General features: G+C 44.3%; 1 protein-coding gene across 4 annotated transcripts in view; it reads right to left on the reverse strand.

Annotated features, from left to right (window-relative positions):
* The window catches only part of LOC126271991 (protein MTSS 2), a 310,108-nt gene that overhangs the window by 62,541 nt on the left and 233,074 nt on the right, over positions 1-14,493 (reverse strand). For all 4 annotated transcript variants that reach the window (XM_049974469.1, XM_049974470.1, XM_049974472.1 and 1 more), the window contains exon 5: positions 13,601-13,692. In XM_049974469.1, coding sequence (XP_049830426.1) covers positions 13,601-13,692 — 92 coding nt within the window. The remainder of the gene's footprint in view (positions 1-13,600; positions 13,693-14,493) is intronic.

Below are 14,493 nucleotides of genomic sequence, written 5' to 3' on the forward strand. Positions count from 1 at the left end.
CTGTTCTAGCCTGGGTGCGGTATATTCAGCGCTTCATTTGACGAATGCTGCTTCACTGTTGTGTACGATACCCCAGACTGGCTGAGTCTACTCGTAATTAGCACGCGTTATGGGCTGTGCTAAACGTTCGCACTATTATTGTGTGGAAAGCATATGGTGCGTCGGCTGTAGTCGTGCGGGTAATCCTGTTGTCCGAAGAAGTGGGACACCGAGAGGAGGAACTGGATTCTCAAACTTCGCGTACCATTTCAGTCTCTCTCTACTGGTTGTCGGCTGCATTCTCGTCATGCTGGTCGAGATTCTGTTATTTGTGTATCTTTATCTCGTGTGCTTTTCCTATCTGACTGCATTTATCTGAGTGCGAGGCAGTGATAATCCTGCTACGCGTTAAAAATACCGTGTGAGGGTGAAAGAATGGCTGTGGAAACGGGTACAGCAAAAACTTGCTGTGAAATGAGCTTCGATTACGAAAGTTGTTCTGATCATATTATCACGCTACTGTTGTAAAAGTTGTCATTAAAACCGGTAACGTTCGGCGAACAACCATGGGCCGTGTGAGGTCTTTCTGAAGGCGCGAAATTGTGTCCCATACGATTTTATGAGAAAAGAGGCCAATACTTATGTAACTACGATAGATGTATAACAAAAGCTGAACACCTCGTATGCTACGTGCGTGTTGATCAATACATTAATTAAATAAACACATTAAGTAGATCTACACACAGAGATGTTATCATCAACCTTGCGTTTGAAAAGCTTAAATTCCGCTAATATGGAATGTTAGTCTTCCTCCAAAAAAGCATTTCTCCTTGCCCATCAACAGGAAAAGCTCTGGCTCCGCCCGAAAATTATGTTTATGAAGACTGTGATGTTTACATTCTAACATGGTTTCCTTTTACTTCTTAAAACCCACGGTCGATTGACTGCATGTTAACCCTCTACCAAGTCTTATGAACGAAGTTATGTCCGCTATTCTGACACTGAGGCTGCTAGATTTATCGTCTATGATAGATATAGAACACACAAAAAAAAAACAGTTTGCAGCTGCGGTATCTGCCAATTCGCGTATTTGAACGTGTATGGGGACCACGGGAGCACGCCAGCGCAGCACGTTGTCGAACTACCGAAACTGCCCGACAAACACAACGCCTAACTACGCAGCTACTCCAACTGTTCAAATACACTCCTGGAAATTGAAATAAGAACACCGTGAATTCATTGTCCCAGGAAGGGGAAACTTCATTGACACATTCCTGGGGTCAGATACATCACATGATCACACTGAGAACCACAGGCACATACACACAGGCAACAGAGCATGCACAATGTCGGCACTAGTACAGTGTATATCCACCTTTCGCAGCAATGCAGGCTGCTATTCACCCATGGAGACGATCGTAGAGATGCTGGATGTAGTCCTGTGGAACGGCTTGCCATGTCATTTCCACCTGGCGCCTCAGTTGGACCAGCGTTCGTGCTGGACGTGCAGACCGCGTGAGACGACGCTTCATCCAGTCCCAAACATGCTCAATTGGGGGGGGGGGGGGGGGCAGATCCGGAGATCTTTCTGGCCAGGGTAGTTGACTTACACCTTCTAGAGCACGTTGGGTGGGACGGGATACATGCGGACGTGCATTGTCCTGTTGGAACAGCAAGTTCCCTTGCCGGTCTAGGAATGGTAGAACGATGGGTTCGATGACGGTTTGGATGTACCGTGCACTATTCAGTGTCCCCTCGACGATCACCAGAGGTGTACGGCCAGTGTAGGAGATCGCTCCCCACACCATAATGCCGGGTGTTGGCCCTGTGTGCCTCGGTCGTATACAGTCCTGATTGTGGCGCTCACCTGCACGGCGCCAAACACGTATACGACCATCATTGGCACCAAGGCAGAAGCGACTCTCATCGCTGAAGACGACACGTCTCCATTCGTCCCTCCATTCACGCCTGTCGCGACACCACGGGTGGCGGGCTGCACGATGTTGGGGCGTGAGCGGGAGACGGCCTAACGGTATGCGGGACCGTAGCCCAGCTTCATGGAGACGGTTGCGAATGGTCGTCGCCGATACCCCAGGAGCAACAGTGTCCCTAATTTGCTGTGAAGTGGCGGTGCGGTCCCCTACGGCACTGCGTAGGATCCTACGGTCTTGGCATGCATCCGTGCGTCGCTGCGGTCCGGTCCCAGGTCGACGGGCACGTGCACCTTCCGCCGACCACTGGCGACAACATCGATGTACTGTGGAGACCTCACGCCCCACGTGTTGAGCAATTCGGCGGGACGTCCACCCGGCCTCCCGCATGCCCACTATACGCCCTCGCTCAAATTCCGTCAACTGCACATACGGTTCACGTCCATGCTGTCGCGGCATGCTACCAGTGTTAAAGACTGCGATGGAGCTCCGTATGCCACGGCAAACTGGCTGACACTGACGGCGGCGGTGCACAAATGCTGCGCAGCTAGTGCCATTCGACGGCCAACACCGCGGTTCCTGGTGTGTCCGCTGTGCCGTGCGTGTGATCATTGCTTGTACAGCCCTCTCGCAGTGTCCGGATAAAGTATGGTGGGTCTGACACACCGGTGTCAATGTGTTCTTTTTTTCATTTCCAGGAGTGTATGTCTTTAGTATACTACCTGCAACCACAGAAAATCCGGACGTTGCCAGAATCGCTGACGTGTGAACTAACGATTTAGTTTACTTTGGCAGTAGTGTAGGCCGCTCTACCGCATAACTCTGCTTTTATCGCCACTGCTTCATGAACATACTGCATTACTGCTTTTTTCACCTCTTTCTACTGTAACTGCTACTTTTCTGTTGTTTCTCAGGGCAGCTCAACTGTAACTGCGGCCGGATTTTTGGCGAATTTTTCATACACAGATCTTTTGTTCCTGACATGAATGACAGAAAACAAAATGAGAATGAGGACTGACGTATTCACATATTCCGGGAGGAGGGGAGGGGGGGGGGGGTGGAGGAAACTGGCATGGCTGCAGCGCGCCGTCGACTGACTGTGCCACCCGGAAAAAGAATGGCTTTAGAACACTGTTTCAGCAGGCACCGATGACGAGGACTACTAAAACGAAGCTTCTACTGTCAGGCCTCGTGGCCACGTACTGTCGACAAGCAGCAATGACTGTACAAGGTTTATACAAATTTCACGAAACTGTAGCTCCTACATAAAGAAGAAACTTGGGGTGAATTTTAACTCGTGTACCGACTATTATTATTAAGAACGTCGCGACTTTACAAGGATATACAAGGATAATATAGAGAGATGACAGGCAGAATACGGCGCTGCGGGGCGGCCAACGCCTATATAATAACTGTCTGGCGCGGTTGATACATCGGTTACTGCCGTTACAGTTACAGTGCCTGCTATAATGGCAGGTTGTCAAGATTTAAGTGATATTGGAAAGTGTTACAGTTGGTGCAATTTCAAAAACTCGGTAAAACATCAAATCTCCGACATTGCTGTGGTCGGAAAGAGATACTACAAGAACGGGACCAACGACAACTGAAGACAATCGTTCATCATGACAGAAGTGTAACCTTTCCAGGAATCGCTCCAGATTTCAATGCTGGGCCATCAACAAGTGCCAGCGTGCGAACCATGCAACAAAACATAATCGATATGGGCTTTCGGAGCCGAAGACCCACTCGTTTACCCTTGATGACTGCACGACCCTTCTATTGGGCCCGTCAACACCGACATAGAACTGTTGATGACTGGAAACATGTTGCCTGGTCGGACGAGTTTCGTTTCAAATTATATCGAGCGGATGGACTTGTACGGGTATGCAGGCACCCTCGTGAATCCATGGATCCTGCATGTCAGCAGGGGACTGTCCAAGCTCATGGAGGCGCTGTAATGGTGTGGGGCGAGCGAAGTTGGGGTAATATGCGACCCTTGATACGTCTAGATACGACTGACAGGTGACAAGTGCGTAAGTATCCTGTCTGATCATCTGCATCCATTCATGTCCATTGTGTGTTCCGAATGACGGGCATTTCCAGCAGGACAATGCGACACCCCACATGTCCAGAATGGCTACCAGCTGGCTCCGCGAACACACTTCTGCGTTTAAACACTTCCGATGGCCGCCACTCTCCAAACATGAACCTTATTGAGCACGTATGGGATGCCTTGCAACTTGCTGTTCAGAAGGGATCTCCACCTCCTTAAAATCTTACGGATTTATGGACATCCCTGCAGGATTCATGGTGTCAATTGCCTTCAGCACTATTTCAGACATTTTTGGAGTCCATCCCACGTCGTGTTTCTGCACTTCTGCGTGTTACGAATGTTCTGTGTGTTTTTCACCCGACGCACGACAAAAATGCAGACGATGAACATCGCGTCTCATACCTCGTACTTCTGGAGCATCCCTGGAGTTACTTCACTCATTGCTGTTGCGATGCGGCGCCAAGACTCGAAGTCTGTGAAAGAGGAGGCGCACAACCCCACAAAACTCATCACATTCCGAGAGATTAGGTCACCTAGAAGTAGGGATGGCTGTTATAGCTAAGACGACCAGTTCTGAAATAACCGATTTTCGGTTTTTTATTCCTATTAAATTCTGCAGTAAACTGAGAAATCGATACGCAGAATCAAAATATTAAACAGGAAAAAAAACTTCGTCGGTCGACTGTTCGCTGCTTTTCTCAAAAGTGGTAAGCGATTAAATACCACAAAAAAATCACTATTCTCGAACCGATTCTCATTTTTTTAAACGCTGCTAAAAATTTTTGTAATTGGGGCATTACGAAAAGGTGAAACTAAGGTTGAAGAACTGTTTGATTTCAATTTGTCCACTTCCAAGGAATGCGAGCAGATAAAGGCATATTAAGCCTACACGGGTAGCAGATCAGTTACTTCCTATTTTTATTGTATACTACTAATGAATTTCATTTATTACTGTTACCACAATTTCCTACATTATGTGACAGAAAATGCACATAAATCTTTGATCTTTTAAAGCACAGAAAGCGCTGCATTGGACTTCATTGCTACCTCACTTATTAAAAATATTTCAAGAGTACGGTTGGTGCCACCATTCTGCAATACTACATATGTCCGGCGACGGCAGCGAGAAACTACCGTTTAGCCCACGTAGCCAATGCACTATGTACGAACGCGCGTACACCTTAAGCCACGACACACGGCAGCAAGGACATTAATGTCTCAGCTGGCCGCTGTGGCCGAGCTAGAATCGCTTCAGTCTGGAACCGCGCGATCGCTCCGGTCGCAGGTTCGAATCCTGCCTCGAGCATGGATATGTGTGATGTCCTTAGGTTAGTTAGGTTTAAGTAGTTATAAGTTCTAGGGGACTGATGAACACAGATGTTAAGTCCCATAGTGCTTAGAGTCATTTGGACCATTACTGTCTCAGCAATGCTGTATTAATTGTTATGGCATGTATTTGTTGGTCGTTTCTGTCGGCACTGAAAAAATAGCACTGATCGCTTGCCCCATTTCCTATAACAATATTTCAAACCCATACAAACTTAACGACTAAAAATTACTCGTTTTTTAAAAAATGGTTTATCCAAAAGCGAAAAATTTTAGCACTGCTGCTATGGCTAACTGATATTTCGGTTTTTTCATTCGGTTATTACCAGATGATAAACACCTGTTAAATCCGAGACCAAACAAATTCCGAAAAATACAGGTTATTCCTAACTAAAATAACGGTATCGATTTTAACCAATCGGCTTTTCCCATCCCTACCTTCAAGTCCAGCTGTGCAATACGAGATTGGTACACCTCTAACGGCCTATCAATCGTTGAAGCAGTTCGTTACTCAGATAACAGCGCTGCAGAGATGAACTGAAATGTACCCGTTGCAACTAAGAACACACAATTCCCCTTTGTTACTGTACTGTCACCTCTTCTCGACCTACATTGGGTAATTAACGAGCGAACGAGTTGGATCCACCAAGGAGGCAGCTGCTGACCACTACTCTAACCATGATGTTACAACTGGCACCAAGGCAAACTTTTAGTTGCGATGCGTATGTTACAATCACTCTCAGTTGCTACCGTCATTCATGTACAGTCTTGTGAATATAGATAAATATTTTTCGAAGGTCCTGTACCGTATGACACTCTTTTCTGAATATGAGCAGTAGCTATCCGATTTTCTTTTTCCTTGGTGGATTCACTCTGTATCGCAATCTGTTTTGACTATCCATTAAAATAATGTACAACGACTTAAACCGAACATGAGATATTGATATTCTGATAGCAAATCCATTTTTAAATTCCCTACGACAACGCTTTATGCGAGGAAACACTGCGTCACCATCTTGGTCATCTGTCGCACATAGTCAGGGGCCGCCTTGAAAATATGAGGAAGAAGGGGGGGGCCTCTTACTGAGAACCAGTAAGCCAACTATTCTTTAAAGAATTTAACTACCCGAGTATAAAACAACTTCATACGTCTTATTACGTCACAAATCAATGTGTCAAATATTTGACGTTAAGGATGTTAGCGAGAAAAAGTTTATGAAAGGATTGAAATTAGGTTTGTTTGAAATCATGTTTGAAGTTTGTTGGAAGCTACTAAGTGCGCTCATTATGAAATACTGGGTGAATATACTCTGCGCAATTTGCACCTACGCCATCTCAAAACATGAATACGGTTTCTAGCTGTAAATACTTGCCTTACTGTGTTAAAGGCTTAACATTATACTATGCGTTTTAATAATTATGACAGCACTTTAAATTTTTAAATTCGGTAATAATCATCGAAATATTGCAAAATAAAGCCGCTAGATAGGCAACCTGGCAGTAGAACCGGGTGTCTGTGCCCCAGTTTAGTCATTTAATAACACACTGTAGAGTAGGAGAATGAACTTTTCCTGAGCTTCCACGTGATGCGTGGTACTTCATTGCGGTTACGGGCTCTGTGACGAATGCTTATTCTTGTGTTGTACAGTTTACATCAACGTTTTCTGTCATCCGTGATGTAACAGCTATTCCTGTTCAACCTCATGGAGTTGCGACTGGGAGAAAATGCGGCAGCCCAGCAGCGGAGTACAATGACGAAACTTGTGCACGACACACTTCATAAATGCGAAAACGATGGAGAACGAATTGAGCGGGGTAAACGCAGACGACCCTGAAGCCACTCTGCCGACTTAACCTTATTTAGCGCAGCTCGCAGTGTCAACAATACTGATAGCACAGTGACGCAACGAGTTCTGTTAAGTAACTGTAACACCACTTCCCCGACAGACAAAGTTTGCATGAAAGGAAATAAAACGGATATAATAAAGCAATTATCAGTGCAACTAAATGTGATGTAGCTTATCTTGATAGTCACGCGGAATTGCTCTTTTCCACCACGTGAACGTTCCTATTGACAATATTCTTCAGTTTACCCGCCCATTTCGCTTTAGTCTGCAACGCTAGATCGACAGAGGCAAAACGTTGTAAGATGGTCACGGGTCATCAAAATTCGTATACCACCAATTATGACAATCTTTCACCATGTGGCATGTACCAGACGCCTCTTTCTCGCGTCTGGTGCCAGTTACGCGTTATACGAACGTCGTATTAGAAGTATATACATCAGAAATTGTGAAATCAATTTAGAAAATAAAGCTGTCCTCAAGACGATGTTTGTTCTGAATGCTGGACAGCGTTAATAGGCACGGCCCTGTTCCAGGATTGCCACTCCTCCGTCGTTCGAACTAACTTATCCAGCCAGTTACGAGGAACTCTTAATCACGATGAAATTTGCCAGTTTTGTCATTAAACCAATCACTGCCAGATGTGGAGGATTAAGGTTACATAAACCTGCCTCGTGATGACTGGGTGTTTTGTGTCGTCTTCATCATCATCATCAATCATCCCCATTACGGTCGGAGGAAGGCAATGGCAAACCACCTCCACTAGGACCTTGCCTAGTATGGCGGCGCGGGTCTCCCGCGTCGCTCCCCTACGCTCGGTAAACGGAGTATGGGACTCATCATCATCATCATCAATGGTCTTAAGTAAACTCTCCAGAGAGTTTTATAAATACACATTTTGTTTTGAGTGCTACTGACAAGGGATTTCAAATTGATTCTGTGTTTCTACATTTCCAGAAGGCTTTTGACACTGTACCACACAAGCGGCTTGTGGCGAAATTGCGCGCTTATGGAGTACCGTCTCATTTATGTAACTGGATTCGTTATTTCCTGACACAGGTCACAGTTCGTAATAACTGACGGAAAGTCATCGAGTAAAACATGTGATTTCTGCCGTTTCCCAAGGTAGTGTTACAGGCCCACTGCTGTTCCTCAGCTACATGAACGATTTCGGAGATAACCTGAGCAGCCGTCTTAGGTTGTTTGCACATTAAGGTATTTATCGACTAGTAAAGTTATCATAAAATCAAAACAAATTGCGAAAGGATTTAGAAAAGATATCTGTGTGATGCAAAAAATTGGCAATTGACCCTAAATAACGAAAAGTGAGAGGTCATCCATATGAGTGCTAAAAGGAATCCGTTGAACTTCCGTTACACGATAAAGGAGTCAAATCTAATGGCTATAAATTTGACTAAATACCTAGGAATTACAATCAGATTGTAAAGAACACACAAAAAATGTTGTGGGGGAGGCTAACCAAAGACTGCGTTTTATTGGCAGGACACTTAGGAAAATGTAACAGATCTAATAAGGAGACTGTCTACACTACGCTTGATCCTCGTCTTCTAGAATAGTGTTGCGCGGTGTGGGATTCATACAAGGTAAGACTGACGGAGTACATCGAGAAAGTATCACGAAGGGCAGCCGTTTTTGTTCTTTCGCAAAATAGGGGACAGTGTCACTGAAATGATACAGTTATTTGGGGAAGACATCTTTAACGACGTTTTTCGTTGCGGCGGCATCTTCTCACTGAATTTCTCATCCGAATGCGAAAATATTTTGTTGACGCCTATCTACGCCTAAAAACGATCATATTAATAACATAGGGGAAATCGGAGCTCGCACCGAAAGATATAGATGTTCGTTATTCCCATGCGCTGTACGAGGTTGGAATGATAGATACTTATTGTGCCTTATTGTGCCTCTGCCAGGCACTAAATTGTGATTTGCAGAGTGTATATGTAGATATGGTATCTAACACTAATTTTCCTTGACGCGTATGCCAATTTTATAACCATAGCACATTCAATATGAAGCGAAGGGCCGTGAATAAGTGAACTTCATTAAAGCATGGAGACTGACCATGACAGATGGTTGAGATTTAGGATGTGGCTTTGCTGATGGTAGCCGTCCGGTATTCGCGTACTACTGGAGAGCCGCAGAATACATATGATTACATGAGGATTCGGATTCCATTTCATGCAGAGTAACTTACGGTAGGCGTGAACTTTAGGATTCCACCCTGTCCAGCGTCGTCATTATGTCGAGGATCAAACCTACGTTTGTTACAGTTATTCGGCTCAACTCATACCTCTGCCAGTGTCATCACGATCATCCTACATAGGCCGTTATTTGTTGTAAAGTCTCCTACATCTCCCTTACCATTATACAATGGACGCTCACTGCAGACTTCCAGCCGGCCGATGTGGCCGAGCGGTTCTAGGCGCTTCAGTCCGGAACCACGCTGCTGCTACGGTGGCAGGTTCGAATCCTGCCTCGGGCGTGGATGTGTGGTGTCCTTAGGTTAGTTAGATTTAAGTAGTTCTAAGTCCAGGCGACTGTTGACCTGATGACCTCTTATGTCGAGTCCCACAGTGCTTAAAGCCATTTGAACCATTTTGCAGACTTCCTCCCTCGTTTTTGTAGTCATCTATTTCAAGGTAATTGGATAGGTAAAGGCCACGAGAGGGAATATACCGTAACTTCTTCAGACTCAACGAAGTAACATATGGGTTTAATTTAAAACCTACATTGCGACAGACTCCGTCATTTTAAACCTCCCCTCCCGATTGCAAACCGGCGTAGCTGCGAGAACACTATCACTGTAACATCTGCTATAGTTCTTGTTCCTCACAGAAAGGAAGTCAACAACATTCGTTCTACGTTAACAGGCCCGAATAACAAATGCCAAACAGCTTTCTGTGACATTCGATGTCCATACGTATTCGTACTGCTATGACGACGTAGGATTTCGATGCTGCTGGTGGCGCTGCTTTGCTCGCCAGCATAGAAAGCAGCGCTAGACTTATCTTTCGCCTTGGCCGCAGAGACATTTACAGAGCAGACTGGAGCAGAAGAAACCAGTCCGGGAAGGGAGCAGGTAAACTGGTGTTGCCGGCAGAAAAGCGCCTTTCTGGACCAAGGCGGGGCGGATCGTGACAAAGGGGAACGTGGGCCCTCCGTACAATAGCCGAGCAGGCGCCTTCGTCTGCGGCCTGCAGCTGCCTTCTGCCCGAGAAAACCGCGGTAGGGAGCTCAAACTTTGCAGCCGATTTCGGTAAAACGTTGCGCAACAATCGTGTACGACAAGTACAACGTTCGAAAAGCATAAATTTTAGATATGCGCTGTTGCTAAATTTGGTAGATCTGTCTGCGTATTAAGTGACGGGTATCACAAGTTTTATGAAAATAGATATGGACGATTGTGTAGTAGTATTAACGCATTTTTATGTACAGGGTCGAACAGAATTAATTACTGGACGTCAGCACCATAGATTTTTCTTATGAAATTATATACTAATGTGCAATGCATGCGACAAGTTGTGGGTGCACTATATATATTTATAGATGTATTTATTTGTACATTAATTTAAACAGGCAATAAACACACAATTCATTATTACGTTGTTGTCGTTTATGTGTAGTGACATCTAACAGAATCGTATGGCAACAGTGCACACGGAGTCAATGGGGGTAAGTTGACTTGGCGAAAGATAATACAGGGTGATTCAAAAAGAATACAACAACTTTAAAAATGTGTATTTAATGAAAGAAACATAACCTTCTGTTATACATCATTACAAAGAGTATTTAAAATGGTTTTTTTTCACTCAAAAACAAGTTCAGAGATGTTCAATATGGCCCCCTCCAGACACTCGAGTAATATCAACCCGATACTCCAACTCGTTCCACACTCTCTGTAGCATATCAGGCGTAACAGTTTGGATAGCTGCTGTTATTTCTCGTTTCAAATCATCAATGGTGGCTGGGAGAGGTGGCCGAAACACCATATCCTTAACATACCCCCATAAGAAAAAATCGCAGGGGGTAAGATCAGGGCTTCTTGGAGGCCACTGATGAAGTACTCTGTCACGGGCTGCCTGGCGGCCGGGTAGTTGACGTTCAGGTAGTTACGGACAGGTAAGTGCCAATGTGGTGGCGCTCCATCCTGCTGAAATATGAATTGTTGTGCTTCTTGTTCGAGCTGAGGGAACAGCCAATTCTCTAACATCTCCAGATACTGTAGTCCAGTTACAGTAGCACCTTCGAAGGGTGTTAAACCTCCTGGTTGTTCCGAAAGCTGACGCCTAGTCAACAGAGCCTCAAGCGAACAAATGTACAACTAAATGAAACTTTATAGCTCCCTTAATTCACCGACAGATAGTGCTTAGCTCTGCCTTTTGTCGTTGCAGAGTTTTAAATTCCTAAAGTTGTGGTATTCTTTTTGAATCACCCTGTACAGTGAAATTAGCAGGTCAGATGGAAAGAAAATAACACATTTGAAACGATGAGGAAAGTTTAGTTTAAAATGTCACAATGGTACTTTTTCCCTGCTGGATACAAAGGAAACAGCTGTTTTATGCCGAGAAAGAAGCCTCACCGATAATAAACTTAGAGCTTTGATCTTTTGAATGTAGAATAGCTTTGGGTAAGGTGCATATGACAGGGAAATTTGTTCCAATGTTGTACGGTGGAGATAGAGAAAGATTTGGTGTTACGCAAAATACAGGAAAGATACTGGACGTATCCAATCTGGTATTGCAGTCATAGAATGATGCTAGGTATTTGAGTTTCATATTAAAACGTAGGCTATGAAACTCATGAGTATGTGAAATGGCAGACATATCAACGAATACTTAACATCCTGAATGAAGTTACGCACGCCAAATAGCTTATTACGTGATTAGCACTGCGTTTCTCGACTACAAACCAGTTTCTTGACTACAAACCAAAAATATTTTTTTCCAAACATTATTTGAAAACGCACCCGCACAACCTTAACGTTTCCATATTTTTACGTTAATGTAGTCTGAACATGGAGCCCTCATTACGTAACAGAAGCAAGCAAAACTTCACTCAAACGTTAGCGAAGGTGATCGTAAGCTGAAATGATCCGTTGGGTATCGTTAATAGGTGCTTTTGGGACGGGCTAAACCAATTCTCTCGCTACATTGCGTTGTTGGACCGCTACGGCAGTGAATTGAATTAAATGAGTCGCCCCATGATTCTTATACTATCTTGCACCAGAACAACATGGATGATTTCTTGTCCGACATACGAAGTATGGTCAAGAAACTTTAATATTACTTTATTGCAAATCAAGCGCACCAGTTGCTGTTTTCTTTAAATTTCCACCCTGTGTCATTAGCCAGTGGCTATAATACGTCTATCGTTGTGCGAGTACAGTCACAGTGTGTCTCGCTCTCTCGTACAAATTAAAGGAAAAGAGAAGTAACTAATTCGCGAGATCGGCTTCCAAAAGTGATTCGAGTATCAAATATATTTTTTAGGCAGAATATCTGAAAAAAAATGGTTCGTTGAAGTATAGATGCATTTTTGATGTGAAAATAATTTGGCCTGCAATAATGGAGCGTGTGCGAGCGCGTGACGTTAACGTGACGAAAGTTAGATTTACAAATATTTTTTCACTGCTCAAGTTTGTGTGTTTATTTTATTTACTTTTTTTTACTCCGAATGGTTCGAGCAAATTTAGCATAGTTTTCAAATTTCGCTTCCTATTCTAAGCCAGTAACAGTCTGCAAAGAATCCAATTCCTACGCGTAAAATAATTTCTGACTACATTACAAAGAACTTAATGTGTTATACATTTGATGTTAAACATGTAAGCCATAAAAAGTTTAGAATAGGCTTAAACATAAATTCAAACTTTTGTTGGAAGTTTAAGTGCTCTTGTTCTCAAATACCAGGTGAATATAGTCTGGGTAATTTGTGCGCGGTGAGTTACGCTGCCTCATGACTAGTACCCGGTTTGTATTGATATCGACGGACCATCGCCTAGTGCCAGAGCATAATTTCCTCCAACCAAGTCTGAAGGAGGGTGTCTAAGTCACATCTCTCGCTGCGCGCAGTATCAGTAACAGGAACAGGATAATGACAGGTAACGATAGGCTTTATTAAGGACCATAAAAGACTGTGCCGGGACAGCCAGCACTAGAGGTGGAGGAGCCGTACGTCAGTGCGGATGCAACGGCAATCAATAAGGAGGGCGCGTCCGCAGGAGTTGGCGGGTCAATGTAGGCCCACTGCAGTACCAGCAGCCCACTGCGACTGCCGCGAAGCGGGCAAACCAACTGTCGCACTACCCTCGCCAATGGGCCTTTCGAAGGCAAGCTGGAGCACCACACTTCCAGGGTTCTCATTGCGTACTATGCAAAGAGTCTTCAGCATGAGTCAAATCTCAAAATACCGTCAACACCACTGCGAGATATCGTGACGCATCTTACCTTTAGCATGTTCTTTGTCCAAATTAATGACTGCCTTCTTCCAATCTTCTAGCTTCTCCTGTAGTGGAATCACCAAGCAGTCCATGATGGCGCTGCAACAGAGAAATTATACGAATGAGCAACAATACATTCCGATTTGAAGAGTCTGGTATTTCTATTAGAAGCCCACACATAAAGCACAGGAGTGTTTTTGCAGGTACCAGAGTTACAAGGCGCGTTTACAACTACGCGCCTAGTCGCCGTGCGACCCCCCCCCCCCCTCCCTTTTCCGCCCCAAGAAATAAGAGGCACGCATGATTCTACTCACACACAGATAGACCCACGCATGTTAATAAAATGATCAAGATGTCCGCTTTGGTAGCAGGTGCTGTTGCTGCAACAGCAACAACAGGTATTATTTTGAGACAAAGATGAAGTCTTAGAAAAATGGGCAAGTAGTTGGATGATGAATAACTATTGCGTAATGCATTCGCGGGTGTGGTGAAACAGAAATAGGTGAAGGAGTGTTCTGTTAGCATATTTAAGTAATACTTCATCCTATTTAACCGCTGACAACAAAGGGAATTTTAAAAGAAGGGTGGGGAGTACGTTCTGCCAGTGGCGATGATGATAATTCTCGACACTTCAAATTACTCCTACCGGAGACTATCACCACAGTCTGAAGTTCCAGATGAAGATATCTATTGCATTGAAAGTAATCAACTCAGAAGTCTGCCACACTGTTGGGAAAACCCTGGAAAACTACATTTCTCAAGCTGATGGTCACTTAACGCTTCTTTCTGTGGAAAAACAACACTTTGTTGATACTTCACGTTTACAGTTAAGAGTCTAAGAACATGCGAGCATGTGATATTTCTGATTATACATCTCTATAGAAACATGAGTAATCTGAA

The sequence above is a fragment of the Schistocerca gregaria genome, chromosome 5 (assembly GCF_023897955.1).
Source record: "Schistocerca gregaria isolate iqSchGreg1 chromosome 5, iqSchGreg1.2, whole genome shotgun sequence".
Classification (NCBI taxonomy): domain Eukaryota; kingdom Metazoa; phylum Arthropoda; class Insecta; order Orthoptera; family Acrididae; genus Schistocerca; species Schistocerca gregaria.